Below are 25,582 nucleotides of genomic sequence, written 5' to 3' on the forward strand. Positions count from 1 at the left end.
CGGACACTGTAGCCCCCTTCTCCCCACCCCCACACTGCCCTACTCCAGGGCATCTCTGCTCCCCAACAGTGCCCCAGGCTCCCCTGGCTCTCTCTGCTGCCCTGCCAGCCCCACCCCAGCCCACTTCCACAGGAAAGCTCCTTTCAGCACCAATTCTGCTCTGTGACCCTGCCTAGGACCATCCAAAGCCAAGCTTGCCCGCACAGCCCCCAAATCTTACTCCTATGTTCCTCTCTCTGCACCAGCCCCACCACACGGCTCTCCAGCCAATCCCCAAACCTGCCAGCTGAGCCCCTGCTTTGGATTCTCTTTCCCCAGTTGTTTCATGCCTAGGGCCTCCATGGCTTTAGGGCTCAGCCTAAATGTCATCTCTGAGGGGCACCCCACCCACCAGCCCTGCTAAGAGCAGCCAGCAGTCTGACATCATTTGATTGTAATTTCTGCACAGCACCTGCCAATATCTGCTGCATCCCTGTTGTTTGTCTCTTGTTTATTTACCATCAGTCTCTCCCTCTAGAAACCTGAGCCCCATAAGAGCGGGGATCAGATGGACCCCATTTCCTAGCATGCCCTCAGCACCTGGCAGGCACTGGCACACATTATTAATAAATGCTGCATCGATGGCAACGTCCAGACCACTGGAGCAGTCCAAAAGCCTGCGCCCCAACAACATGAGCATCTGAATTCTGAGCACTTCTAATCCCGACAGCCATAGCCCCCATGGGGACGTAGTGGGAAGCCCAAAGCATTGCCCAGTAAACATCTTGCTACAAAATCAGTGTTGAATCCAGCGAAGCTGAGATTCAGCAAAAGAAGGGGCCATGACCAAGTCAGAAGACTCCAGGAGAAAAGAGCAGGTCCAGAATGTGAGGCAGCCTGAGGCCCGCTGCCCAGTCCAAAGCTCTTCGTTTCTAACCCACTCCCAGGGAAGCAGTGGGCCTGCCTGGACCACACCTGGATGTGCAGAAAGTCAAGGCCACTGCAAGCTGCCACAACAGAGCACCACAAACTGGGGACTTAACAGAAATGTAAGCCTGGTCCTACAGTTCTGGAGGCTGGAAGCCAGGGATCGAGGTGTGGTGGGGGCCCCGCTCCCTGAGAGGAGGGTACTTCCAGCCTCTTCCAGTGTCTGGTGGTGGTACGCAGCCACAGCCACCCTGGATGTCCCTTGATTTGTGGACGCACCATTTCTCCCCTTGTTGTCAGGGGCCCCTCCCTGAGCGTTTGTGTCCGAATCTCCTTTTTCTTAGGAGGATACCAGAGATCGCATTAGGGCCGCGGTAATCCAGTGTTACGTCATCTTAACTCGATTATATCGACCAAGACTCCATTTCCACATAAAACCATATTATCAGGCTCAGAAGGTCAGGAATCTGAGGAATACTAGTCAACCTAGTATGAGGTGGGTGGGAGGAGGCTGTAAAAGAAGCGAAGACAAAACACCACACGCAAAGACACAGAACTCCAGGATCCTGGTCCCCACCCCAGACTGAAACGCTGTGAATATACATCGGACTCTGATGGGACAATGAACTGTGAGTGGGCGGAGTGGCTGGTAGCCTGGTGCGTTGAGGAAGCATTTCACCGCGTGGCATCCCACCAGCCACTCGCCGCTTCCTGATGGTTCATCAAAACTACCCACAGAGGCAGAGGTTCATATAAAACCAGGACAAATAAAGACCTGCTTCTCTGCAGCGCCTTCCGAGGCCCCGCGATCTCACACTTGGAATCAGGGACCTAGCGGGCCTCGACCCTTCTGCACCCCACGATGCCCACGGTCTCCGACTCTCCTGTCTAGAGGGAGTTTTCGGTGGGGATCTGGGTAGCCGGCCGCCCCCACCCGCGTCTTCCGTCCCCAGTCTCACCCAAGAAATGGGGGGCTACGCCTAACCTGCGCATGCGTGCCCCCCTCCCACCAGCCGCCCTCTCCCCGCCCCTCCCCACGTGACGCCGTGGGAACCTGGACCCCAGCGCCTCCTGGGTGGGGGTGGCCAGCAGAGCACGGCTTGGCAGTTGGGGTCTAGGGTGATGGGGAGAGGAGAGATGGACAGACACCTGGCTTCTCGGGTCCAGAGTGTCCAAGAGAGAGAAGTGGGGGATGGGAACCCCCGTGTCCAGACGGAGGCTCGGGGGAGGACGCCGTCCCAGAGTCCCGCCGGCGCACTCACCCTAACGACGTAGGAGACCCCGGGCCCCAGGACCCTGGCGTCCGGGTGTAGCCAACCGTGCGCTGGCTTGTGGATGAAGCTGCCTTTGCGGATCCACTCGTCGGCGGGGGCATCCGGGGGGCCAGTAGCCCCCCGCGCGCCCCGCGGTCCCCGCACCCCGGCGGCCCGGCAGCGGCTGAGCGCAGGCAGCGGGCAGGGCGCGGCGCAGCGCGGCTCGCAGGCGCCCAGGACCGCGGCCGCCAGCGCCGGGACGCCGGCCGGGCTGGCCGGCTCGGGCTCCGGGTCGGCGGCCCCCGCGCCCCCCGCCGCCCGCGCCGCCGCAGGGCCGCGGCTCAGGAAACCGGCGGGGGCCGCGAACTTCCACTGCGGCATGCGAGGCAGCAGCGCGCAGAAGGTGGTGGGCGCCTCCGGTTCCGGGGGTGCGGGGGGCGCGGGGGGCGCGCGCCCGCCCGGACCCTGCGTCATGGCCGCGGCCGCCGGACCGAGCCCGACCGGGCGCTGCGCCTGGTGCGGAGGAGGCCCTCCCGCTCCCGCGCGCTCGCTCCCCGCCCCCGGCCCGGTGATGTCATCCGTCCGGCCCAGCGCGCAGCCGCGGGGGGCTGCGCCCCTGGGACCACCGGCCCTCGGCGCCCCCGCGCCCGGCGGGGAGACGAGAAACTGAGGCCCGCCGAGGGCACGGGGCTGACTCGGGGTCTGCAGCCAGGGAGGGAACGAGGTTTCAAACCCAGCACCCAGGCGGTGACCCCTTACTTCGCCCCCCACACGCCCCCCAAGTTCCTAGAAGGACGGAGGTGGGAGAAACAGAAATCTCTTTTCCCTTTTAGACAGGAGGAAACTGAGGTCTGGAGAGGAACGGAGGCTCGGTCAAGGCAGGAGAGCGCCCCAGACCCCCAGGTCCGCCCCTTCCCTTCCTACTGCTCCTGACGCAGGAGGTACTTGAAAATCAGGCCCTGCTAGATTTTCTAATTGGGAACCTGAGATCAGAAAGGGGAAGGGGTGTGCCCTGGGGCACACAGCGCACACTTGGACCCAGTCTGGCTGGCTGCCTCCGAGCCGAGTTCCCGCTACGCGGCCTCGCCCTGGGCCTCAGTTTCCCCGGCTGTAAGCCGGGGGCGCGGACCAGAGGGTCGCGGGCTCCTCCTGCTGCGTTTCTGGGGAGCCGCTTCCAGCGTCCACCCAACAGAATCCCAGGACTCAGCCTCCAGGTCGGGGGCTGGCCGGTGCCCACGCCCTCTCCAGCCCCGCCCCGGGCAGGGCCGACTGCCGGGAAACAAAGGGAGGGGGCCGGAGCCGGGGCCGGTGGGGATGGAAGCAAAGGAGTGGTGAGGCCGCGCGAGACCGGATCGATAAATTAGAGTGGTGAGATCACCGCTCGGCTGCTGCCCGCGGGCCGGGGGAGGAGGCTGGGATGCGGGCGGGAGGCGCGCGCGCGGCGGTGATTGGCCGGCGGGCGGGGCGGGGGCGGGGATGCGGCGGGAGGCCTGAGCCTCCAGCCGGGAGAGCTATTGTGCTCCCGCGGCCCGGGAGGGGCGTGGCCCTGGGTCAGTGGGGGGGGGGGGGGGGGGGGTCGAAGGACGTTTGTCGGGGTCTGCAGTCCCCACCTGGGCTCTGTGCTGTGTCTCTGTTGCGGGCTACAGACTTACAGACTTGTGGGCTGTGTGAGAGTTGGATCGTGTGTATATTCTGTGCGGATGTGACTGTGTGTGTGTGTCTGTGTGTGAGAGAGAGGAGGGAGTCTGGGTCCCTGCCCAGGTGTGTGTTGGGGGTCCTGGTATGTTTACAGTTGTGTGTGTAGGGGTCCCACTGTGTACACAGGTGTGTGTGTCAGGGGTCCTGGGTCCTGGTGTGTCACAGGTGTGTGTGTGTCGGGGGTCGCGGTGTGTACACAGGTGTGTGTAGAGGGGGTCCTGGCATGTGTCCACCGAGTCTGGTGAAGGGTGTGTGTTGAGGTTTGGCACCCAGGCTGGGGAACAGGGGCCAGTAGGAGAGAGCTGACCCCCACCCCAGGGTCTAGGCTCTTCCTGCTGTGTTGCCCTGGACAGTCAAAGTGCAGTCTGTCCCTCCCAAGATCCTGGGTTAGGGTCTTTCTGGGCTGCAGTTAATAAGGTGTCATGGTCCCAAGGGCTTGATTACATGACTTCATCCATGTATTTCTTTTCTATCCGTGGAAAAGAGTGGCAGGAACAGAGCCCACGGGGCAGGATTCATATCCAGGCCTCGGAAGGACACCAGCACCCATTGTGCCCTCTGACAAATGTCCATAAACGTGACCTGCCTCCAGAGTTGCTGCAAAACAACCTTATCAATGCCTGGAACACGGTAGGAGCCTACTGTGGCAAATGTTCAACTTCATCAAGTTCCTATTCATCCTTCAAAGCCCAGCTTTGGTGTCCCTTCTTCCAAGAAGCCTACCAGGCTGGCTACCTCCACTCAAAGCCCCTGCCCCATGGCTCGCCTCCTCCAGTCCTGGACCCCTTCTTCAGTCCCATCCAGGTGCCCAGGGGGCTGCAGAGTTAGGGGTTGGCATCTGACAGCAGTGTTCAAGTTTCCTTCCTGTGGCATGAACAGATGCAACCATGATGCTGACGGCTGCCGGTGCCCCAGAATTTTATTGGCAGGCAGCTAGAGGGTGGGGCAGGTAGGGAGGGCGGCAGGGCTGCCTCCAGCAGGATCTGGGCCCAAACAGCCCTTCCACGAGTAGCAGGGATGAGCCCAAGTGAGACAGAAACCCGAGCCATGCTGGGGACCCAGGTCCTTGCGGGCGGACACTGAGTTGCAGGACACAGGAAGCCGTGTCTCTGGCCAGGGCTGGGGAAGGCCAGAGTGTCCCTTTTTCCACCTGGCCTGGCCTGGCCCGGTGTGACCTGGACAGAAGAAAGTGGGACGCTGGAAGGAGACTCACCCTGTGGGGACCATGGGATCACAGGCCCTGGGACTGGAGAAAGCAGTGGCCTAGAAGGACCTTGGACCTTTCAGAAGACAGGAAGGAAGGAGGTGCCTTCCCCTCACCCTGGCTTCTCCTAGGCTCCGCCCCCCAAACCGCCTGCCTACCCTGCCACTTCACAGCACTGGAGACTGAGGCTCAACCCAGGAGTGGGCCAGGCATCCTGTCACCTGTCACGAGGGTGTCAGGGTGCAGTGTCTGTGGCCATGGTGGTAGCCCGCTTGGAGTGGCGGATGCCCATGGTGAATGCCGGGGCCCTGGCCTTGGTCACAGTGACCTGCTCGGGGCTGTGGCTGCCAGGGCCGGGTGTCTCATCTGGGGGCCGTGGGGCTCGGGGCCGCCCCAGCATGGTGAAGGCCGGCCGGCGCTGACGGTAGGCATTGGGGTCCGGGCTGTCATACTGGCCAGGGCCAGGTATCTCCGCGGGGTCCTGCGGGGGGCGGGCGGGGGGCGTGCGGCCAGCCACAGTGTAGCTGGGGCTGCTGGGCTTGGTGAAGACCTGCGAGCCCCAGAGGGAGGGCAGGGTGTAGGTGTTGGGGGCAGGGGCTGAGGTGTTCAGGGGCCGTGGGCAGAGGCGGGAGCCCAGGGTGAAAGCTGGAGGCGTCCGCTGGCGCATGGGGGCCACCTTCTCTGGGCTGTAAGCCCCAGGGCCGGGTGTCACCTCCAGACCTGTAAGAATGGGCAGTGGACAGAGTCCGCACCTGCTCCAAGACCCCGCGTGGCTCCCCCGCCATATGCATTGTGGAGTTCACAGCAGCCTGGCTGCCCTCTTTTTCAAGCCTCCAGCCTTTGTCCAAGCTCAGTCCTCTGCTGGGCATACCTCCTGTTTCCCATTCCCACCTCCCAGGAGCTGCTTCTCCACCTTAAGACAGCCCCCAAATCCCCTTCTCCCCATGCCTTCCCCACATGCTCCTGCGGAGAGCCCTCACAGCCCTTCCAGGTTCCCCCTGATTTGGGTCTCTCTGCCTCTCCAGACATGGCCACACTGAGGTGAGAGGTCCCCACCTGGATCTAAGCACACCAGGCTGGGGTCTTACAAAAAGCAAGAATGAGTCAAATCTACTTCAATGCTCAGCAGTTGGCTTAGTGCATGTTTGAGTGGATGGGTCAACAGAAGGATGGGTCGTGAGTGGGTAGGTGATGAGTGAATGAGCAGATGACGGATTCAGGGAGTTGTAGATGAATCAACAGACAGACTGTGGATGGATGGGTGAGTGGGTGGACAGATGGATGGATGGATGGGTGGATGGATGGGTAGATGGATGGATGGGTAAATGGAAGGATGGTTGGATGGGTGAGTGGGTACATGGATAGATGGGTAGGTGAGTGGATGGGTGAGTGGGTGGGTAGATGGATGGAAGGGTGGATGAAAGTGTGGATGAATGGATGAACAGACAGATGGATGGGTGAGTGGATGGATGGATTGGTGAGTGGATGGATGATGGGTGAGTAGATGAATGGATGGATGGATGGATGGGTGAGTAGATGGATGGATGGCTGAGTAGACATGTGCCCACATGTGTACTGGGTCACATTAGCCTGGCCCACTTTACCCGTTCAGGTTCTCTTAGGGTCCCTGACCCCTCTTCTGAGTCCACTGGATTTCGTCATTCCAAAGACACTGAGGATCTAAGAAATTGGTGGGGGTGGGGCAAAAAGGGAGGGAGGTGCAAGACTCGCTGAGACCCTGAAGGGGCAGGGTCCTGTGGGTGGGGTCAGCTCAAATTAGATACTCACCAGGAGACTTGCCCCGGCCCTGCATGGAGTAGGCAGGGGTGCAGCTGCGGCCGAAGCGGGTGACTTTCGAGTCCAGGAAGTAGACTGGCCCAGGGCTGGTCTCCTGGGGAGGTGCTGGAGGGGAGAGCCCAGGGTCTCGAGGGCGGCTCCAGTGACCTTGCCCCCAGCTGATGCCCTCATTAACCCTGAGGCCCCTGCCACATCCTGAAGGGCAGGAAACTCAGCCTTTGGAGGGGTGACTGCCCGGACCTGGGGCATGGGGTCGTGTTGACCATCTATGTGCTTGAAATCAGAGCTGTGCCCCACCCCCAACCTCCAACCTCTCTGTCAGCAGCTTGGGGGACCCGCTATGGGACCCTTAGAATTGTGTGTAGAGTTAAAGTAACTAGGCCCTAGTAAGCGTCGGTCAGAGGAGAGCCCTGCAGAGCTGGGGTATGCTAGCATTCGACCAGCCTGGGGGGGCAGGGCTTGAGTCGGGCCTCTGAGAGCTGGTCCTGAGGAAGCTCTCGGCCCAACCGGCCAGTCTCCTCCTCACACCAGCAGGATGCGAAGATCGAAGAGGAGATGATCCTCGGGATAGGGTGGTCTGGTGCCTGCACTTAAGACTCGTGAGCCTTACTGTGATGGCCACTGCCACTGTTTATAAGCCCACTCTGGGATCAATGCATTTGCATCTGAGAGTAGTAGGTCTGACACGGATTCATGGGTTTAAGGACCATGTGTACATGTGCATATGTGACATGGTGTGCACACATGAAGCATGGTCTTGACAAACAGGCATAGCCCTGCTCATGTCATTTCTCACCTCAAGGCCATTGCCTGTGCTGCAAGATCTGCCTGGAGTCCCCTTCTTCTCAGGGCAGACCAAATTCCTATTCATCCTACAAAGCCCAGCTCCCATGCCCCCACCTCCAAGAGTCTGCTCTGGGCACTCAGCAAAGTCTACACTAACCACCAGTAACCCAACTCCCCAGTCTGTCTGTCCCTCTGTCCTGCGATGGGCTCCTATGACTGGGAAGAGAGCCTGGCAGTCCAGGTTGCTCTGGGCCACAGACCCAGTTCTCAGTCCTTCCTCGTGACAGGTGCAGTGCTAACTCTCTTATGTGCCTCCGGGGCCCCTCAGAGGCTCCTGGGTTTGGGGTGGATGCTGATTCTGAAGGCTGGGAAGAGGTTGTGAGCCCCACCCCTCCAAAGGAGCCTCTGTCCACACGAATCAAAGTCCTCACAGAGCAAAAACCCTTCCAGCCCCCCGCCCAGCCCACTCAGGACCCCGAGTGCTCTAGGATACGGGGTGAAGTCACCTGCAGGCGTCGCTGTGAAGGCGCAGGCAGCAGTGACTGTCCACAGCCTGCGGTCTCGCCAGCCTTTCCTGTCCAAACATGAAAGGTCGCCTTCCACCTCCCTGTGTCCTGTGGGACACCATGGCCCGGGAGCCCCCATCCCACTGACGGAGGCCTGGAGGCCACCCCCACACTCAGGGCCCTTCTTTACTGATAGAGACCAGGAGCCGTGGTAGCTACTTTGAAACCACCTAATTCTCACTTCATGAACCTCTCCAGGCTTCCAAGGTGTAGTCTTGACTACAACTTGGTAAGGACTGTGCCCTCATTGCTTACAGCGCGGGAAACTGAGACACAGCTTTCCTGAGTCAAGCAGGAAGGAGAACACCGCCCACTACTCCCCTTCCATAAGGAAACGGACCAGAGAGGCACAGCAGCTTCCGAGGTCACACAGTAGGGGTGTGACCTATGCACCCTCCCAGCTTCCTGCCTGATCAGTGAGGGCCTGGATCTAAGGAGATAGGTAGTGCTCCAGTGGGAGATTGGAGGTCCACCCCCCACACCCCTCCCACCCCCACCGGCCTTACCCTCAATGGGCCTCCGGAAGAGTGAGTAGGCAGGACCGGCTACCCTGGTGCAGTCGTGGTTGATGTAGCCAACGGTGGAAGGCAGGGCATACAAGCCTGGCCCAGAGCCTGTGACCAGAATCCTTGGGTTGCTCACCGTGATAGATGGAGGGGGAACCCAGGGACCAGCCCCAGAGCCCCCACCCGGCCTCCCAGCCAACCTCCATGACAGGGGTGGGGGAGGAGGGGTTGCCTTCCCCCGGCAGGGGGAGTGAGGAGTGACAGGGGCTTTGTGAGTCATAGGAGGGAGGGGCTGCAGGGCCAGGGCACCTTGGAAAGTCTGACCCCAGACTCAGAGACACACGGTCACCGGTGGGGGAGCTGACCCCAGACTCAGAGACACACGGTCACCAGTGGGGAAACTGACCCCAGACTCGGAGACACATGGTCACAGTAGGGAAACTGACCCCAGACATGGAGACACACTGTCACAGCGGCAGTGTTTGGTGGCCTCTGCAATAATGTCAGTCCCACAGTCTCACACCAGCTGCCTTGTTAGGGGTGGAGAACTGTGGTGTGAACGGGCCCTAAGATCCCAGAGTCCATGGCAGAGTCAGGAGACTCAGCTGCCCCAGGGATCTCTTCGTTTTCTGCCCCTGCACAAGCTCCCAGCCTCTCTGCTGCCTTTTCTCCAAGGTCGCTATCAGCAGTGAACAGACTGCAAAGGCTTCTCGTCTGTCGTTCCTAATGTCCATCCCCACCACAGGACCTTTGCTGCTCTGTGGCCACTGTATACTCAGCACCAGGAAAGGTGTCTGACTTTACGATAGTGGACTCAGGGGCCCACAAAAATGCCAGGTTCACACCAATCCTGCAGGAAGGAAAACTGAGGTTCTGGGAAATGCAGGGGCTTGCCAGAAATTCCTGCCTCCAGCTGGGCTCCCATGCATTCCAAACCCCATCTGGGTGGGGGGATGAGAGCAGGGAAGTGTCCCACCTCCACAGGGCCCCTCACCCACCTACCATGCTCCAAGGTGGCCACCCCGCAGGTCCTCCTCAGGCTGGTCTCCGGGATCTGACAGTCAGTGGTCCGCCGGCCCAGAGGCGCCGGGGTCAGCTGTGGAGCCGGGTCGCAGGTGAGGGTCCCCATGGTGGGCGGATGCCCCTGGCTCCTGGTGTCTGCTCCTTGGCCGCGCAGCTCTGGGCCACAGGTGCCGGCACTGTCCTTGATGCTGGCAGCTCCTGCAGGGTTGGCAGAGCCCCGGCCAACCACACCATCCGGAACGGCACAGACGGCCCCTTGTCCCACGGCAGGGAGTCTGGGGCCCTGGCCTGATCAGGCTGGCCGGCGGTCACTGGCCTGGAAGTGGGGCCAGGATCGAGTGTCAGCCAGGCGGCTGGACAGTCCAGGAAAGAGTCCAATGTCAGCAGAGCCGGTCCCCCGGGAGCCAGCCGAGCTGGGCAGCCCAGGCCAGAGCGGGCTCCCGGGAGCTGGAGCCACAAACAGGACATCCACAGCCTGGTGGCAGGAGGGACGGGCGAGATCATGGGCAGTGTGACCCTGTTTCTACAGCTGGGGAGGCCGAGGCACGGTCCAAGATTGCCACTCTGGGCCAAGAAGCATTCCTTCCTCCCCTCCTTCCCTCATCTAGGAAGTTCTCACTGAACACCGACTCTGTACTAAGTTCCTGCTTGGGCTGGGTCAGGGGGCAAGAGGAAATAAGCAGTAAATGTATAAAGGAGCACTTCATACCTTAAAAGGTGTTACATGTTCTGCAAACAAAGAGCAGGGCGGGATGAGTGGTCACTGCATTTCAGGATAGGAGGGGGCCGAGCTGAGTCCGGGACAGGAGCCACGTGGGCCAAGGGTTGGCTGTGGTCGTCTAGGAAGCCCCCTCCTCCCAGAAGCCAGAGACACAGAGCGTCACTGTCCCTGACACAGGAAGGCTCCCCCTACCCCAACCCATGTCGGGCTCTGAGACCGGGCTCAGATAAGCCTGGCCAAGCAGAGTTCACATTCCTTGTCTTCAGAGCATCCTTGTTTGCTGCTGTGTGGTCACACCCTTTTGCAGTGCAACATGTTAACAGGTGTTCTGAGTGACCATTCGCATACCATATGATTTTTAGGCATTCTATAATTTTTGAACCTTTTTATTCAAAATGTTATAGTCTGTGTCAAAGGTCATAAAACAAGTCAAATGCTATGTTAGAAAAGATCTTGGGACTTCCTGGTGGTCCAGTGGCTAAGCCTCCCGACTCCTACTGCAGGGGGCCCCGGTTTGACCCCTGGTCGGGAAACTAGGTTCCACATGCCGCAACTAAGACCCAGTGCAGACAAGTAAATAAATAAAAATATAGAAAGGAAGATCTTAAAATCAACGACCTAAGGTTTCACCTTTAAAAACTAGAAAAATGTAAGAGTACAAGTGGGTAGACGGAGGGAGATTTTAAAAACGAAGTAGAAATGCATCAAACAGAAAACTGTAGAAAGAATTAACGAAGCCCCACCACCACCACCAAAAAGCTGATTCTTTAAAAGGATCAACAAGAAACCAGTGCGGTGAATCAATGACATCAGGACAGCAGGCCGGCAGCACTGCAGACTTGCAGGCTCTGGGGGAAGTCTGTGCGAAGCCAGAGGCATTTACCCTGTCCCAGTCACTAGGTTGCTAGCTTGGGACTCAGGTATCCTGGGCCAGCATCGCAGTGTTTAATTATCCTAGCATCGCATGAGAGGTGTGGATTCTGACCTCCTCTGGTCACAGGAGGGAAGACAGAGTGGGGAGGAAGGGAGGGTGAGTCGGGGGAAGGGGGCGGCAGTGTGGGGGGGAGGGAGTGTAGGGATTGCATGGAACACTGACTCAGGCTTTAGAGCAAAGCTTGGCACAAGGGCTTCTCCCAGGTTCTAATTCCTGCTCAGTTTTCTGGGTGTGCTGAAATCTCTGGATTTCCCTCATCCTAAGGATAAAACCCAAGCCCTCCCTGTCTCATCCCTGCTCCCCTCTGCCCTGGACTCCTAGCCCTCAGCCCTCATCCACGACCCTGTGGCCACACCAGCCGGCTTCCTGCCCCTTGGATGGGAACCTCAGGGCCTTCACCTGCTCCCCTCCCCAGGACGCACGCTTCTGCCCATCAGCCCACAGCCAGCTCCATCCTCAGGCACCGGTGGCCCCGACACTCAATGAGCCATGTGCTCCTCAGCAGAGTCATGGACAGAAGTGGGAGATGGGGGATGAATACCCACCTCCCTCTCCTCCTGCCCATTGGCGCCTCTCAGGGACCCACACTGGCTAGATGTGCAGGAGCCCAGGAATTGGCCAGCCCTGGGGCCCAGGACAGGGGGTGGAAGGACCCAGCCCTCCCCATTTCTAGGCCCCCAGCCCAGGCTACCTTGGTCAGCCCTTGAGTGAAGACAGCTGAAGACACTGGACTTGGCTCCCACCACCTCCATTTCCTCTTGGTGACCCAGCCCTTCTGAATGTAGGGATGAGACCCTACATTCAGAATCCATCCAGGGCTCCATTCCCCTTTCTGACTGTGAGAAGCCAAGAGCTAACAGAGTTGCGGGGTGGGGGGCAGTGAATAGGAAAAACAGGCAGCCTGAGCCTGTGCAGGGTGTTCGGGGGACCCCCAGGCCCAGGCCCCACCCCACTCGAGCTCATCCCCACAGCCCACCTGGCCACCACTGCTGGCCCACTTCTCTCTCTTTAGCCCAGAAATCTTCACTCCAGCAAGCGGGCTGAGATGTGAACAACTCAAAGTCTACAGGGGCACAAGCCGCATTTTAATCCAAACTGACATGGGCAGCAGAGGGCAAGCCAGAGAATTTGAAAACGGAAGCCCATCTGGGCGTGAGAGCGGGGCTCCGGCCCCGGTGCGGGCAGAATCCACTGAGGCTGCCCGGCTGAGCTGAGGCCTAAATACAGCCAGTGCTCCTCTGATTACAGCCCTCATCACAGCTACTAATTCCACCAGGACAGAGCTGTGGGCCTGACAGTCTCCGGCACCGGGGAAACAGGGGTGAAGGAAACCCACAACCTCCCCACCTCTCCTTTCCACTTAGACAGGCAGGCAAGTAGAAGAAGAACGCGGGGGAGGGGGGTGGTCAGAAGGGGCCAGAGCTGTGGGTGTGCAGCCTGGGAGGCCTCAGTGGGGAAGTCACCGGAGCAGAGACCAGAAGGAGGTGGGGAGAGAGCAGGGAGACCTGGTGAGAGGGCGCACCTGGCGGCACCTGACGGGAGCACCACCTGTGCAAAGGCCCTGGGGCAGCCCTGCGCCTGGCGGGTGGGAGGGGCCGCTGGGAGGATGAGCGAGGGGTTGGGGCAGGAGGTGAGGACCCGGGGCGCAGAAGGGGCTGAGCAGGGTCGCATCCCGCTCTCTGCTCACAAGCGCCCTCTGGCGGTTTCGGGGAGAACACGCCGTGGGCAGCACTGGGACCCTGGGAGAAGGGACTAAGGGGTGGGGATGGGGGTGCCTTGGAGGGGTGGGGGAGGGGTGATGGATGACAGAGAGATGATGGGGCGATGGTGGGGGAGAAGGTGAGGAGTGAAGATGAGAGGGGGAATTGGGGTTGGGGGATGGTGGGGCCAGCTGAGCAGGTATGGAAGAGTGGGCGAGAAGCAGGGGTTCTGGGTCTGCTTTAAAACTGGAAACAACAAGGTCTGCAAGTGGATTTGACTGAGGGAAGCAGCTACAGGGCCCCAGAGCTTTGGTTGGCTCACCTCAAAGGATGGAGATGCGGGTACCTGGGAGGAAGCAGAGGTGGGAAGGGCAGGCTTTACATATTTTATTCTATTTTGTATAAATATTTATGGGGCATTACGTTTTGGTCAGTTAGTTCCCCAACTAGGGATTGAACCCACTGCCCCCTGCAGTGGAAGCAGCGAGTTTTAACCACTGGACCACTGGGGAGTCCCAGGGCAGGCTTTAGATGATCATCAGTTCAGTCTTGGGGTTGGGGGCTTGGGACTCCAGCAGGAGATGCACATGGACACAAGGTGGACCAGCTGTACGGGGTGGGCTGCTGGTCATCTGTGGGTTCTGTGGGTGCAGGTATACCTTGGCTGTGAACCTGAGGAGGTGGGAGCCCTGGAGACCGGAGCAGAGGAGAGGAGCGGACAGCATTAGGAGAGAGGTGTCAAGAGTGGAATCTCTGAAGGACCTGAGCTCAGACCAGCTGCTTTCTTCAGCAGTTTACTGTCCTTTCTCCCCACTCCTTCCTGTCTCTCTCTCACACACACACACACACACACACACACACACACACAGATGAGGCAAAGGTGTGCGTGTCCTGTCCTGGGGTCAGCACATCGCTGGCCCAGACCCGGTGCACAGACACCCACAGAAGAAAGGGGTGGGGGCTATTGACACAGTTGAGCTGAGGTCCCCCACCATCTCTAAAGCTGTCTGGGTGCTGAAAGTGAGAAGCTGGATTATAGGCCAGCCTGCTGTTCTGTCCCTGGCACAGTGGGTGGAGCGGGCCAGGGGGCAGGTATTCTCAGGACGCTGCCCCACGCAGTGTCAACTCTCCCTCTGCCCTCTGGCCTGCGATCTCTCACCTCCCACCTCCCCAGGGTGCTCACAATTGTCCCTCGGCAGGGCCTGACTCAGGCTCACGTGCCTTGGTGGCTGCCTGCCCCTTTGTTCCAGGAAGGCGGGGATGCTAACAAGGAAGCCTTGTTCTTCTCAGATGGACAAGGACCCAGCGAACCTGCCAGCTCGCCTCCTGCCTCCATTCCAGAAGGACCCAGCAAACCTTCCAGCTCCCCTCATGCCTCCATTCAGGAAAGAGCCAGCTCCCCACTCAGACCAACAGGGACCCCCGCGAGGCGGGGTGGGAGTAGCTCTCCTGTTCCTCTGGGTCCTCAGCTGCACGCCTGCCTAGTCCCCGTTATGAAGATGAAGACAAAAGGTTCCTGGGAAAGAAGGCCTCAAACTGGGGGGCTGAGAGGGTCTACGAGGCTTTCCTGAGGCCCACCAAGTCTGACCTGACCACAACCAGGTCCTATCTCCCCTCGATGGCCTTCCCCATCCCTAGGGATGCCCCTCTGGCCTCCTTGCTTTCCGGGAGCTCGCCAGGCAGCTCCAGCTGCAAGGCCTTTGCATATACTGTATCTTCTACCTGGAACACCCCTTCCCACACAGATGCTTCCTAATTCTCATCCCTTCCCCCAAGTCTTTGCTCAGACCTTCCCATGTGGCCACCCAGTGTCACCCTATACATGCCCGACCTCCACACTGCCAATTCCCCTTTTTCTCACTGCCTTTGTGCGTGTGCTCAGTCACTCAAATGTGTCCCAGTCTCCATGGACATAGCCCGTCAGGCTCCTCTGTCCATAGGATTATCCCAGCAAGAATACTGGAGTGGATTGCCATCTCCTCCTCCAGGCTTCCCCACCCAAGGATCGAACCCAGGTCTCCTGCAGCTCCTGCACTGGCAGGAGGATTCTTTTCTGCTGAGCCAGCTGGGAAGCCCTTCCCACTGTGTTTATCACCCACTAATATAGTACAGCATTGACCCCCAGTGCAGTGCTGGGCTGGGGCTTGTGAGAGCTGGCTTAAATTTGCAGAAGTTTTATTTGCAAGCTGATGTCATGATGGCAGCTTGAAATCACCCATGAAGGGAGTATTTACATCCCAGAATTAGTATGTGCCACAGAGCAGGGCTTTTTGCCCTAAAAGTGCTAGCTGTTCAACATTTATAAGCACACGCTAGTGCTCCAGTGCTAAGTCGCTTCAGTCGTGTCTGACTGTAACCCCATGGACTGTAGCCCAAAAGGCTCCTCGCTCCATGGGATTCTCCAGGCAAGAATGCTGGAGTGGGTTGCCATGCCCTTCTCCAAGGGATCTTCCAGGCCCAGGGGTTGAACCCGAGTCTCTTACCTGTATTGGCAAGCAGGTTCTTTACCACCAGTGCCACCTGGGAAGTCCCATGGGCACACTGCTGCCTGTTTAGTATACTTAACGCTTACACCTCCTGGTCCCTCCCCGCCCCAATTAGAAGGGAAGACCCTCCAGGCGGGGTCTGCCCACTTTGCTCTCTGCTGTCTCTCAAGCACCTAGAACAGTGCTTGGAGACGAGTGGCTTCCCAGGTGGCGCAGTGGTAAAGAATCCACCTGTCAGTGCAGGTGACGCAAGAGACGCGGGTCCCATCCTCGGGTCCAGTAGATCCTGGGAGTAGGAGATGGCTACCGACTCCAGTATTCTCGCCTGGAGAATCCTATGGACAGAGGAGTCCCAAAGGCGTGGACACGGCTGAGCATGGACACACAGGTGCTCAATAACTACTCGGTGACTTAATGAATGATCCTTATCTGGACCCGTGCGACAAATCCAGCCTCAGCATGAACCTGGTCATCCTCCAGCGCTAGAGAACACACTCAGGGCCCCAGCACCGTGACCCTGGGCCGGGCGACCGAACCCTAGCCATCTGGCAACAAGGACCCTGACCGCCTAGCACGGACCCCGTCCAATTACACGACCCTTGTCACGACCCCACCCCAGCCCCTGAGACGCCCCAGAAGCCTCGATTCCGCGGTCCAGACCTAGCGGTGTAGTTCCTCGCGACCCGGACCTTTCGGTTCGGGACGTATGACCCCCGGCCTCGCCGCATATCCCCGGCCTCAGGAGCTCTCGCCCGAGTCCCAAGCGGTGCCAGTGCAGCAGGAGCCCAGGGGACGTGACCTCAAAGACGCACAATGCCGCCATCGGTGCTAAATTACGCGCGGACAGGAGCCCCCGTCGCTCAGAACCGAGGGCCATGCCGCCTCGCTGGCCAGTGCGGGGCTAGAGAGGCGCTGCCCTCCTTTCGGCCTTGTGGGAAACCCGCCCCCGGCCGCCACCCCGGCGCCTGCGGCATGTCGGGAGTTGTAGTCCGGAAGCGCGGGGCGGCCCAGGGGACCGTGGTTCTCCCGGAAGACCTGAACGCTCGCCGGATGTTCCTGAGTTCCTCGCTGTAGGTTGCGGGCACCTTCTGGGGCCGAGCCGAGCTGGACCACCGCGTCCAGGTGGTTGAGAGGCTCGTCACCAAGGACGCGGCACGGCGAGTAGGCCCGACCGGCCCGACCCTGACCCTCAACCCCGCCCGAACCTGACCTGACCACCGACCCTCGGCTCCAGCGGGACCCTGACCTCAGTTGCCCATCCTGACCTTCCCCTGCTGGTCAGCCTTGACGCTAGACATTGGCCCCATTCCTTACCTAGCACTCCCAAGCCCATCCTGGTCCCTCCAGACGCCCTCACCCAGGTGTGTGGGCACAGGCCTGCGACCCCAGTTTCCCACCCTCCCTGCAGAACGACCCCAATCGCACTTTGACTGGGCTCTGAACTTGCAGCCCCCTCCCCCCATCACCCAGACCTTGCTGCCAGGCTCGCATCCTCCTGGTCCATTCATGTCTCGGGTAGAGAGCCTGGGCTTCAAACAGGCTCCTGGAGCAGAGAACTTCCCCGAGGGGTCGGCTCAGGGTGACCCCCAACCCAACCCCTCCGCGTCTATAGGCAGGGCGCCCAGAGGCTCCCAAGTCCTCCACCAACCGCCTCCCACCCAGGATTTCCCAACCTCTGATTGGCGCCGGGCTCCATCCTCTCCATTCCAGGTCATCTAGTGCCCCTACCTGGTGAGAGTGAAAGTCACTCAGTCGTGTCCTACTCTGTGACCCCGTGGACTATACAGCCCATGGAATTCTCCAGGCCAGAATACTGGAGTGGGTAGCTGTTTCCTTCTCCAGCGGATCTTCCCAACCCAGGGATCAAACCCAGGTCTCCCACATTGTAGGCGGATTCTTAATCAGCTGAGCCACCAGAAAAGTCCACCTGGTGAAAACCACCGTCCTAAACCCTTAGCACAGTGGGCATCCCAGGGCTCAGGCAAGGGTCCGATGGAGGACCCAGACATTTCCATTCTGTGCTCAGGGACGCAGATCCATTGCAAGGCCAGGGAGCCGGTTCCGGCCCCCACCCCACCCGCCCCCCACCCCCCCACGTGAGGCCAAAAAAAAAATACAGGACTTCCCTGCTGGTCCAGTGGTTAATATTCCACATTTCTACCACAGGGGGCACATGTTCAATATCTGTTCAGGGAACTAAGATCCTGCATGCTGCATGGAGTGGCCAAAAATAACTAAATAAATAAATTTTTTAAATGAGATTATAGATGAGAAAGTAGATTCATAAACCCAAGTTGCTCCAAGCACACTTAAAAGTTTTCTGATAAGCAGGTCAAACACCTGTTTTTAGGTTAATATTTAAATTAAAGATCACATTTTAAGTGGTGAGTAGTGACACCTGGCTGGCAGCCCTGCCTACTACAAACTCAGTAGTGATCTGAGTTTGCCCTGTGCTGCAACCTGGTAACCTCCCCCCTCATCACAGCCTGGAGCAGCAGAGCAGCGCTTCCCCCCACAAACACAGCCAGTCACCACACCACACTGAGGCTGCCAAAGTGGACATGTGGGTTGGTAGATGGGGAAGGGTGTTCAGTTGGGGGCGGATGGATACATGGGTGGATGGACAGCTGGATGCCAAGTGGACAGAAGGCTGGGTAAATGGATGGACAGTAGTGGTTGGAGGCTGGTGGCCTAAGGGACAGAGTGGGCGCATAATTGTGGATGGCCAGTGCTGGGCGGGCAGACCTGAGTTGATCTCTGCCTGAGTCTGCCCACGCCTGCTAAGGTCAGTTGGGGCCTGTCCTGCCCCTGTGCCCTCCTCGCGCCCTCAGCCCAGCTTGGCCAGGGAACTTCAGGGCCCAGCAGGGACATTGAAGAACCGATGGAACAGCCCCGTCAGGCTCTAGAACCTTCTGTGGGGCTATGTAACAGGCGATCCTCGACCCTCACAGCCGCCATCTCCTCCCCTAGCCTCCCTGAGACCACCCAGGCAGGAAGCCACCCAGGGAGGGGGATGAGGGTGACATCCAGGGTCCTCCAGCACCAGAGTTGAATGGGGCATCTGACATGGGGGGGCTCCAATGACCCAGCCCTGCTCCAGGGCTCTAGCTCACGCCAAAGAAAATCCATGAGGCCCCCAACTGACCAGTGATGCTAGCAAGGGGAGCTGGCCAGGCAGAGTACAGGGGTCCTGGGGGAACAGGTGTCTCCCGGGGCCAGGGCGCTGGCCTCTGGATACTCTGCTCAGCCAGGTCCCCCACAGAGCCCTGAGGTCATCCTGGGGAGTGAGAAGGGGGCTAGAGTGTCAGACCTCCGGCGGTGACGGGACCCTCCATGGGAAGGAGGCTTCCTGCAGAGGCCATTGAGGACTTACTCTGTGCAGGGGGCAATGCTGGGAAGTGGGGACCAAGAGCAGGAAGCCCAGGGTAGGGGGTACAGCCAGACCATCAGCCCTTCTGGCAGCGGCTCCCACGGGCTTAGTCACCCAGGGGCAGAAGCAGGTGTCCCTAGAGCAGCCTAGGTGTGGGGTTCAGTCTTCCGTCCCCTCCCCCTGCTGCTGGCTCTGCTCCTCCAGGCACCTGCCCATCCCTTTCCTCCCCCACCCCTACTCTGCCTCGGTGTCTCCGCCCTTTCCTGTCTCCCATCTCTGCCCGGAACATTCTTCCTCTGTTGAGCCCACCTGTCCCTTCCTCATGGTGCCCTCCACTGACGCCCTGGTCATCGTGTCCCCCTTAGCACTGCCCTCTGATCGCTGCAGGCATCTTCAACCCAAGGGTTCTTTGTTCACACAGGCAGAGGCTTGGAGCTGGAGGGGCCAGGCGGTGAGGGGTGGGGGCAGCAGGCCCACGCCTTGCAAGGACCTTGGCTGCCAGGGCAGCAGGAAGCCAGGTCAGGGGCTGGGAAGAGACCCATTCACCAGGCCGGCTGCCCCCCACCCGGGTTAAGGGCCCAGCTTCCCGAGAAGGGCCCAAACCTCCGGCCTGGGGAGGGACCGCACCTCGGAGTCACCTTCCTGTGCGGCCTTTCCCGGCACCCGGGGTAGGGGGATGGGGCCAAAGAAGCCAGACTCTGGGTTCACACACCTGGGGCCCCCGAATCTCAGCTCCCATCCCCTGATGCCAGGCCCCCCCAGCCTGACCCCCAACCCCCAACCCCCCAGCCTCACTCTCCAACCCTTGGACCGCCAAGCCTCAGCCTCCTTCTGCTGTCCCCAGCCCTCTACAGCCACCCCTCCTCAGCTCACCCCAGCCCCCAGTCCCCCCAGCCTCAGCCCCTCCTCTGCCCCCAGCCCCTCAGCCTCAGCTCCCCGTCTCTGCCTCCAGTCCCTGATCTTGGGCCCCACGTTCTGCCTCTGACAGTTAAGATGTTGAGAAGAGGGCATTCCCTGGTGCTCCAGGGGCTAAGACTGTGCTCCCATGGTAGGGGGCCTGGGTTCATCCCTGGTCAGGGAACTAGATCCATCTGCTGCAACGAAGATCCGGCAGCTGCAAGGAAGATGGAAGATGCTGAGAGGCACAACAAAGACCCCCGCACAGTCAAATAAGTTAATTAAAAAGAAAAAAAAGATGCTGAGAACACAGGTGGGCAGAGCTAGTAGTGCTTAGAAACTGGCATCTCTCAGCAGGTTCTCTTACTCTGAAGTCAGGGAAACTGAGGCACAAGTCACACCTGAAGTCAGGCGGGGGTGGTGGGCAGCCAGGACCCTCCACGCTTTTCCTCCTGCGTGCCTGCTGTGCTCCCAGTCTGGGGTCACAGTAGAGGGCACAGCAGACAAACGCCCCCCCCCCCCGTACCCCCCCCACACCGGCCATTCCCAGTACAGGGGGGATATGACATCAGCCGTTTGACCTCTCTAAGGACTTGGAGGAAGTGGGGGGGGGGGGGGGAGGAAGCTGCCTGGGGTGCTTCCCACTCAGGAGGCTGCGTCTGGACATAGCCCAGCAGAGAAGGCACGTGCCAGGTCCGGAGACTGCCAAGTACCCAGGCTCCGGCCGCGGCCTGAAGTTGGGGTTTTTCCCTCTGCCACGGGGCAGCCGTGGAGTGTCTGCATGCTCAGAGGGTGTTTCTAAATCCATTCTGGTGCCCGGTAGTGAATGGCCTTGAGGAAACGCAGGACCAGGCTGACAGTGGTCTACACAATGGAAAGGCAGCCAGATTCAGGCGTTGGGGACACGAGGCTCTCGGGCCTGGCTGATGATTGCTGTGGGTCCCCTCCCAGGAGTCTCCTCTGAAGACGCTCCGTGGCCTCGGGCTCCCATTCGGCCTGCCCGTTAGGCGCACGGGAGACAAGCTCAGAGGTGGGTAGTGCAGTGTCCTAGGCACCGTGGGCCGCAGCCCCATCACCCCCAAGAGACCCCACCACCCCCACAATATCCTCACCCCTGGGGGACCTCCCCCCCGCTCCGCCAGGACTCCTCTCCAGGAGGTCCACCGCCAGGGAACCCCAGCGCGGCCGCCCCAGCTCAGAGGAGACTGCTCCCCACCGCCCCCGCGCGGCCGCTCCGGGTAGTGAAGACCGAGAGTCCCGCGACGGCGCGAACCTGGCGCCAACCCTGGGCCTGGCTCCTCCGGCGTCAGCCCTCTCCTGCCTCCATCTTCCGAGGTTGCATTTCTAAAAGCGAGGCCTGGAGCCGGCCCAGGCCTTCTGCCCTCCTGTCCGACTTCGGCCGCTCCCCTACCCCGCCCCCGCACCTCTCGCCCCCAGCGCCTGCCCCTCTGTCGCCTCCAGGGTCGTTGGGGGTCAGGGTGGGAAACCCCCTCGGGAAACCCCCGGGGAGCAGCTGGAGGAGGGGAAGTGGGGTCGCGGGGTCGCGGGGCGGCGGGAAGGAGCCCGGGACGCCACTATTTAAGCCACCGCCCCCGCGGGCAAGGGACAGAGCCTGGCCGAGCATGGAGCGAGGCCGCGCCCTTCTGCTTCCCCTTCTTCTGGGGCTGCTCCAGCCGGGCCGCGGTGAGCTGGGAGGGGCCGCAGACGCGCGTGCGGAGGTTGGGGAGGTGATGGGGGACCCCACGTAGGGGCCTGGGAGGAGGAGGGCGGGGCTGAGACCGCGGTCACCTGCAGGTGGGCGGCTGGAAGTGGATCCACCTGAGAGCGAGGTGGCGATGGCCGTGGGCGAGTCGCGAAACTTCACCTGCCGCATGACCTGCGCGGACGGCAGGGAGGCCTCGGTGCTGTGGCGGGGCCTGGACACCAGTCTGGGCGCCGTGCAGTCCGGCGCGGGCCTCAGCGTCCTGTACGTGCTCAACGCCTCGCTGTCTGCGGCGGGGATCCGCGTGTGCGTGGGCTCCTGCCGGGACGTGTCCCTCCAGCACCGCGTGCGGCTCCTGGTGTTTGGTGAGCCCCCGCCCCTCCCCCGGCCTCTGCGCACGCGAGCCCTCCTTCCCTTGGCCATCTCTGCCTGGAACGCTTCCCGGATTGCCCACCACGTCACCGCTCATAGCTCACCTCGCAGGTCCTCCAGAGTCGCTCTGCAGTCCCCCTTCTCCACGCATCCCTCTCCCCCATCCACCCCCGATCCTCCAGGACCTCACCCCCTGCCCTTTCTGCTCTGGACTCACTCTGACAGCTTATATTCTAGCCACACAGACTGTCGTAGTGGGTCTCCCCTGTCCCCGTGCCCCAGCAGTCTCCAGGAACCCCAAGCCCCACCTCCACGCCCCCCTCCTGGGGCGCAGCCCTAAACCTTCCAGTTCAGCTCACCCTCTCCTCCCCTCCCCCACAGCCTTCCCAGACCAACTGACTGTATCCCCTGAGGCCGTAGTGCCAGGGAGGGACCAGGAGGTGGCCTGCACGGCCCACAACGTCACACCGGCTGGCCCTGACACACTCTCCATGTCCCTGCTCCTGGGGGGTCGGGAACTGGAGGGAGTGGAAGACTTCCCGGACGTGACTGAAGAGCCCCAGGAAGGTGAGGACCAGCTGTTCCAAGTGACCCAGCGCTGGCTGCTGCCCACCTCAGAGACCTCCAGCTTGCACACCCTCCACTGCCAGGTGACCATGAGGCTGCCTGGCCTGGAGCTGACCCGCCACCGGCCCATTCCAGGTGAGCCTGCCACCGTGGGGAAGTGAACAAGGTCATACCGCCCAGCACCTGAGTCCCTGGTGAGCCCTGGGCGGCTGCCTGGCCACTCATTGGGAGTCCTGGCTCCTCCCTGCGCACGCTGGGTCTCCACCTGGATAGGTCCCGCACCACCAGCTGGAGGGAAAGTCACTTTCCATCCCTCACCTGGCCCCCAGTGGCAACCAGGGGGCTACTTCTCGCTGGTTCATTCATTCAACAGATTTGCAGCGCACCTACCCTGAGCCAAGCCCACCAAGGTGCTGCCCCTCCTCTGCCCGCAGCCCTCCAGGGCTCCCACCTCCCTCCAGGTGAAAGTCCAAGCTGGCTGCACCCACCCACAGGGCCCTGCGCACCTGCCCTATCCCCCTCCCTTCTTCCCCTTCACTCACACTGCTGTTCCTCCCACACTTCAGGGGCAGTGCTGCCCCAGGGCCTTTGCATCGCTGTGCCCTCCATGGGAATGCTCTTCCCTACAGCTCCGCCACCCCATTCAGGTCTCCTTCCCAGTGAGGCTTGCCCAAGAGGTCCCACCACCACCCCCCCAACACACACACATACAGGCCTCTTTTCTTCCCCTGTTGAATGTTTCTTGACACCTTTTATCAACATCCGACTTGTGTGTTTGACCCTGCTCCTATCCACTGGGGTACCCTGCAATTCATCCAAGTGAAGGACAGGGCTTGGAGCAGATCAGGTCCAACCATGTGTTCCAGGTGGAGAGAGGGAGGTAGGAGAGGGGCCTGGGCAGCAGGGAGAAAACAAATGGCTGCTGCGTTTTCCAGTCCTGCAGGGCCTGACCTCCCCGGAGCCCCCCAGCATCACCTCCTCAGAGCCCCCCACCATGACCCCCGCAGAGCCCAGCATCACAGCGTCCCTGGAGCCCACTGATACAACCACCCCAGAGCCCTTTGTCATGACGCCCCCGAAGCCCCCCATCACCACCTCCCCCGAGCTGACCTCCACCTGCAGCCCCGCAAGTCCTGGCCCGGTGAGTCCTGGCCCCGCACCCAGGAACAGCTCCACCAGGCCGTGCCTCCCGGAGATCCACCGGTCGTCAGCACCAGGGGCTTTGGAGCTGCTGTGCGAGGTGCCCTGTGGCCCCGGCATGGCCGTGCACTGGACCCAGGCCCCCGGCGGGCTGGAGGCCTACGAGACGCAGGAGGCAGGGGCCCAAGCTTGGCTGAGCAGCAGGAACATGCTGTGGTCCGGGTGCCATCCTGAGGGCTGGTTCCAGTGTCGCCTGGACCCTGGGGGCCACACGACCAACCTCTATGTGGTCCCAGAAATCTGTAAGTTTGGGGCTGCAGGGGCCTGGGAGGGAAGGGAGCCTTGTGTCCAGGCCTTAGCCAAGGAGTGCCCTGCTAGTCCACCTGTGTCCCCAGCTGTCTAGTGGGCTTCCCTGACCCTTTAAGGGTCACAAGTCATAGCTGCCTGCATGGCGATAACTAGGTTTCAGGGACCCTGTAGCTGTCACAGCATTTTGTAAACCCTGTAAACTCAATGGACTGAGACAGCCTGTGGAATAGAAACAGGACACAGACACATCAGTAATTTGTTTTTCTGGAAGCCACGTTCAGGAGGGGAAAAAAAGTAAAAATAAGTTTGACGATATATCATCAAACCCAATATATCTCAAATATTATCATTTCAACATGCAGTCTATTAAGAAGCATGATTAAAGTTTGTTTTCAGACTAAGTCTTCAAAATGCAATGTGTGTTTTACATGGACAGTGCTGTCCACCCAGACTGGTTACACTTCAAATGCAGCTGTGGTGAGGGGCCCCTCACTGGACTGCCCACTTTTTTAAAATATTTATTTATATGGTGCTTTATTTATTGACTTGGCTTCATCTGGTCTTAGTTGCAGCTTGCAGTATCTTTAGTTGTGGCATGTGGGATCTAGTTCCCTGACCAGGTATGGAACCTGGGTCCCCTACCCTGGGAGTGCAGAGGCTTAGCCACTGGACCATCAGGAAGTTCCTGGACTGCTCATTTCTAACTACAGGGTCCTATGTACCTTTCCAAAGAGTTGCTCTAAAGGCCTTTGGGGGCTTTCCTGTTGGCTCAGATGGTAAAGAATCTGCCTGCAATGTAGGAGACCCAGGTTCGATCTCTGGGTCAGAAGATCCCCTGGAGAAGGGAATGGCAACCCACTCCAGCATTCTTGCCTGAAGAATTCCATGGACAGAGGAGCCTGGTGGGCTACAGTCCATGGGGTCGCAGAGTCAGACACGACTGAGTGACTAAACACACAAAGGCCTTTGGCTAGTCCAGGGATTTTTGTAGATTTCACAAAGGTGTTTTAAACTGTTAAGTCGTTTGTACAGTTTCAGGGAACCTGATCAGTCTGTGAGACCTTAGCAAGCTCTGCCGGGCTGCTCCCCAAGCCTGCAGTGGGCTTCAGGATTCCGGATGCCTCTCTCTCCAGGTTCCCCGGCAACGTCGGCTGCCCTGTGGACCAGCAGCTTGGCGCTGGGGCTCCTTCTCCTGGTGTTTCTCGCCTATCACCTGAGGAAACGCTGCCAGCCCACAAGCTGATGACCTGGGCCTCACACCCCCACCCCGAGTAGACCACACAAAGGGGGACTTTTCTTCTACTCGGTTGTGACTAGAGGACGTGGGCAGCGTTCTGGACAGCAGGCGGTGACCGTGGGCTCCCTACCCTGATGGCCGGCACATCCAGGCTCCCCAGCTGGCTGGGTGTCCCTTCCGTGGGTCCCAGGGGAGCAGACCCTCCACAGTGCAGAGCTGGAGAATAAAGAGCATCTAGTCTGACCTTAGTGGTTTCTGTTTTGGTCCCACGACATGGGAATCCTCCGCACAGCTCCGACCATCCTCTGCTCTAGGTGACTCCCCCAGAGAGGCAAGGAAGGACAGACACCACCGCAGCCCCACGTGGCCAGGGCTGGGGGAAGGAGGCGTGTACTCTGCCTGGGGCCC

The 25,582-nt window shown here is 60.2% G+C and overlaps 3 protein-coding genes across 13 annotated transcripts in view; 1 reads left to right on the forward strand and 2 right to left on the reverse strand.

The window, feature by feature from the left end:
• The window catches only part of SHC2 (SHC adaptor protein 2), a 28,223-nt gene extending 25,511 nt beyond the window's left edge, over positions 1-2,712 (reverse strand). Inside the window, exon 1 of the mRNA XM_043912558.1 lies at positions 2,169-2,712. Coding sequence (XP_043768493.1) covers positions 2,169-2,633 — 465 coding nt within the window. The 5' untranslated portion in view covers positions 2,634-2,712. The remainder of the gene's footprint in view (positions 1-2,168) is intronic.
• A 2,039-nt stretch (positions 2,713-4,751) lies between these two features.
• ODF3L2 (outer dense fiber of sperm tails 3 like 2) lies at positions 4,752-17,581 on the reverse strand. Of its 10 annotated transcripts, none has more exons than XM_043912573.1 (6): positions 17,053-17,581; positions 10,449-10,468; positions 9,719-10,055; positions 8,717-8,824; positions 6,850-6,963; positions 4,752-5,781 (listed from the first exon to the last, which is right to left on the reverse strand). In XM_043912573.1, the coding sequence occupies exons 3-6, from the start codon at positions 9,843-9,845 to the stop codon at positions 5,297-5,299; spliced, it is 834 nt and encodes a 277-aa protein (XP_043768508.1). In that variant the 5' UTR covers positions 9,846-10,055; positions 10,449-10,468; positions 17,053-17,581; the 3' UTR covers positions 4,752-5,296. The 10 variants fall into 10 exon arrangements, with proteins under 10 accessions (XP_043768508.1, XP_043768507.1, XP_043768505.1 ...); XM_043912572.1 differs by lacking the exon at positions 17,053-17,581 and adding an exon at positions 16,241-16,567; XM_043912570.1 differs by lacking the exon at positions 10,449-10,468.
• Positions 17,582-20,511: 2,930 nt separating this feature from the next.
• Positions 20,512-25,417, forward strand: MADCAM1 (mucosal vascular addressin cell adhesion molecule 1). Of its 2 annotated transcripts, XM_043912560.1 has the most exons (6): positions 20,512-20,877; positions 20,990-21,530; positions 21,642-21,914; positions 22,303-22,623; positions 23,496-23,930; positions 25,071-25,417. In XM_043912560.1, the coding sequence occupies exons 2-6, from the start codon at positions 21,470-21,472 to the stop codon at positions 25,178-25,180; spliced, it is 1,200 nt and encodes a 399-aa protein (XP_043768495.1). In that variant the 5' UTR covers positions 20,512-20,877; positions 20,990-21,469; the 3' UTR covers positions 25,181-25,417. The 2 variants fall into 2 exon arrangements, with proteins under 2 accessions (XP_043768495.1, XP_043768494.1); XM_043912559.1 differs by lacking the exon at positions 20,512-20,877 and having other exon boundaries at positions 21,244-21,530; positions 23,424-23,930.
• Positions 25,418-25,582: the final 165 nt, after the last annotated feature.

This window comes from Cervus elaphus, chromosome 9 (assembly GCF_910594005.1).
Source record: "Cervus elaphus chromosome 9, mCerEla1.1, whole genome shotgun sequence".
Taxonomy (NCBI): Eukaryota; Metazoa; Chordata; class Mammalia; order Artiodactyla; family Cervidae; genus Cervus; species Cervus elaphus.

Excerpts from the sequence above, each read along its gene's own strand:
- MADCAM1 (XM_043912559.1), top strand. The coding sequence starts at position 21,470 with ATGGAGCGAGGCCGCGCCCTTCTGCTTCCCCTTCTTCTGGGGCTGCTC. Across the intron at positions 22,624-23,423 it reads CCGCCACCGGCCCATTCCAG|TCCTGCAGGGCCTGACCTCC; the intron begins GTGAGCCTGCCA and ends TGCGTTTTCCAG. Across the intron at positions 23,931-25,070 it reads CTATGTGGTCCCAGAAATCT|GTTCCCCGGCAACGTCGGCT; the intron begins GTAAGTTTGGGG and ends CTCTCTCTCCAG.
- ODF3L2 (XM_043912570.1), bottom strand. The coding sequence starts at position 9,845 with ATGGGGACCCTCACCTGCGACCCGGCTCCACAGCTGACCCCGGCGCCT. Across the intron at positions 8,825-9,718 it reads GGTGGCCACCTTGGAGCATG|GCTCTGGGCCAGGCTTGTAT; the intron begins GTAGGTGGGTGA and ends TTCTGGTCACAG. Across the intron at positions 5,782-6,849 it reads GGGCCGGGGCAAGTCTCCTG|GTCTGGAGGTGACACCCGGC; the intron begins GTGAGTATCTAA and ends CCATTCTTACAG.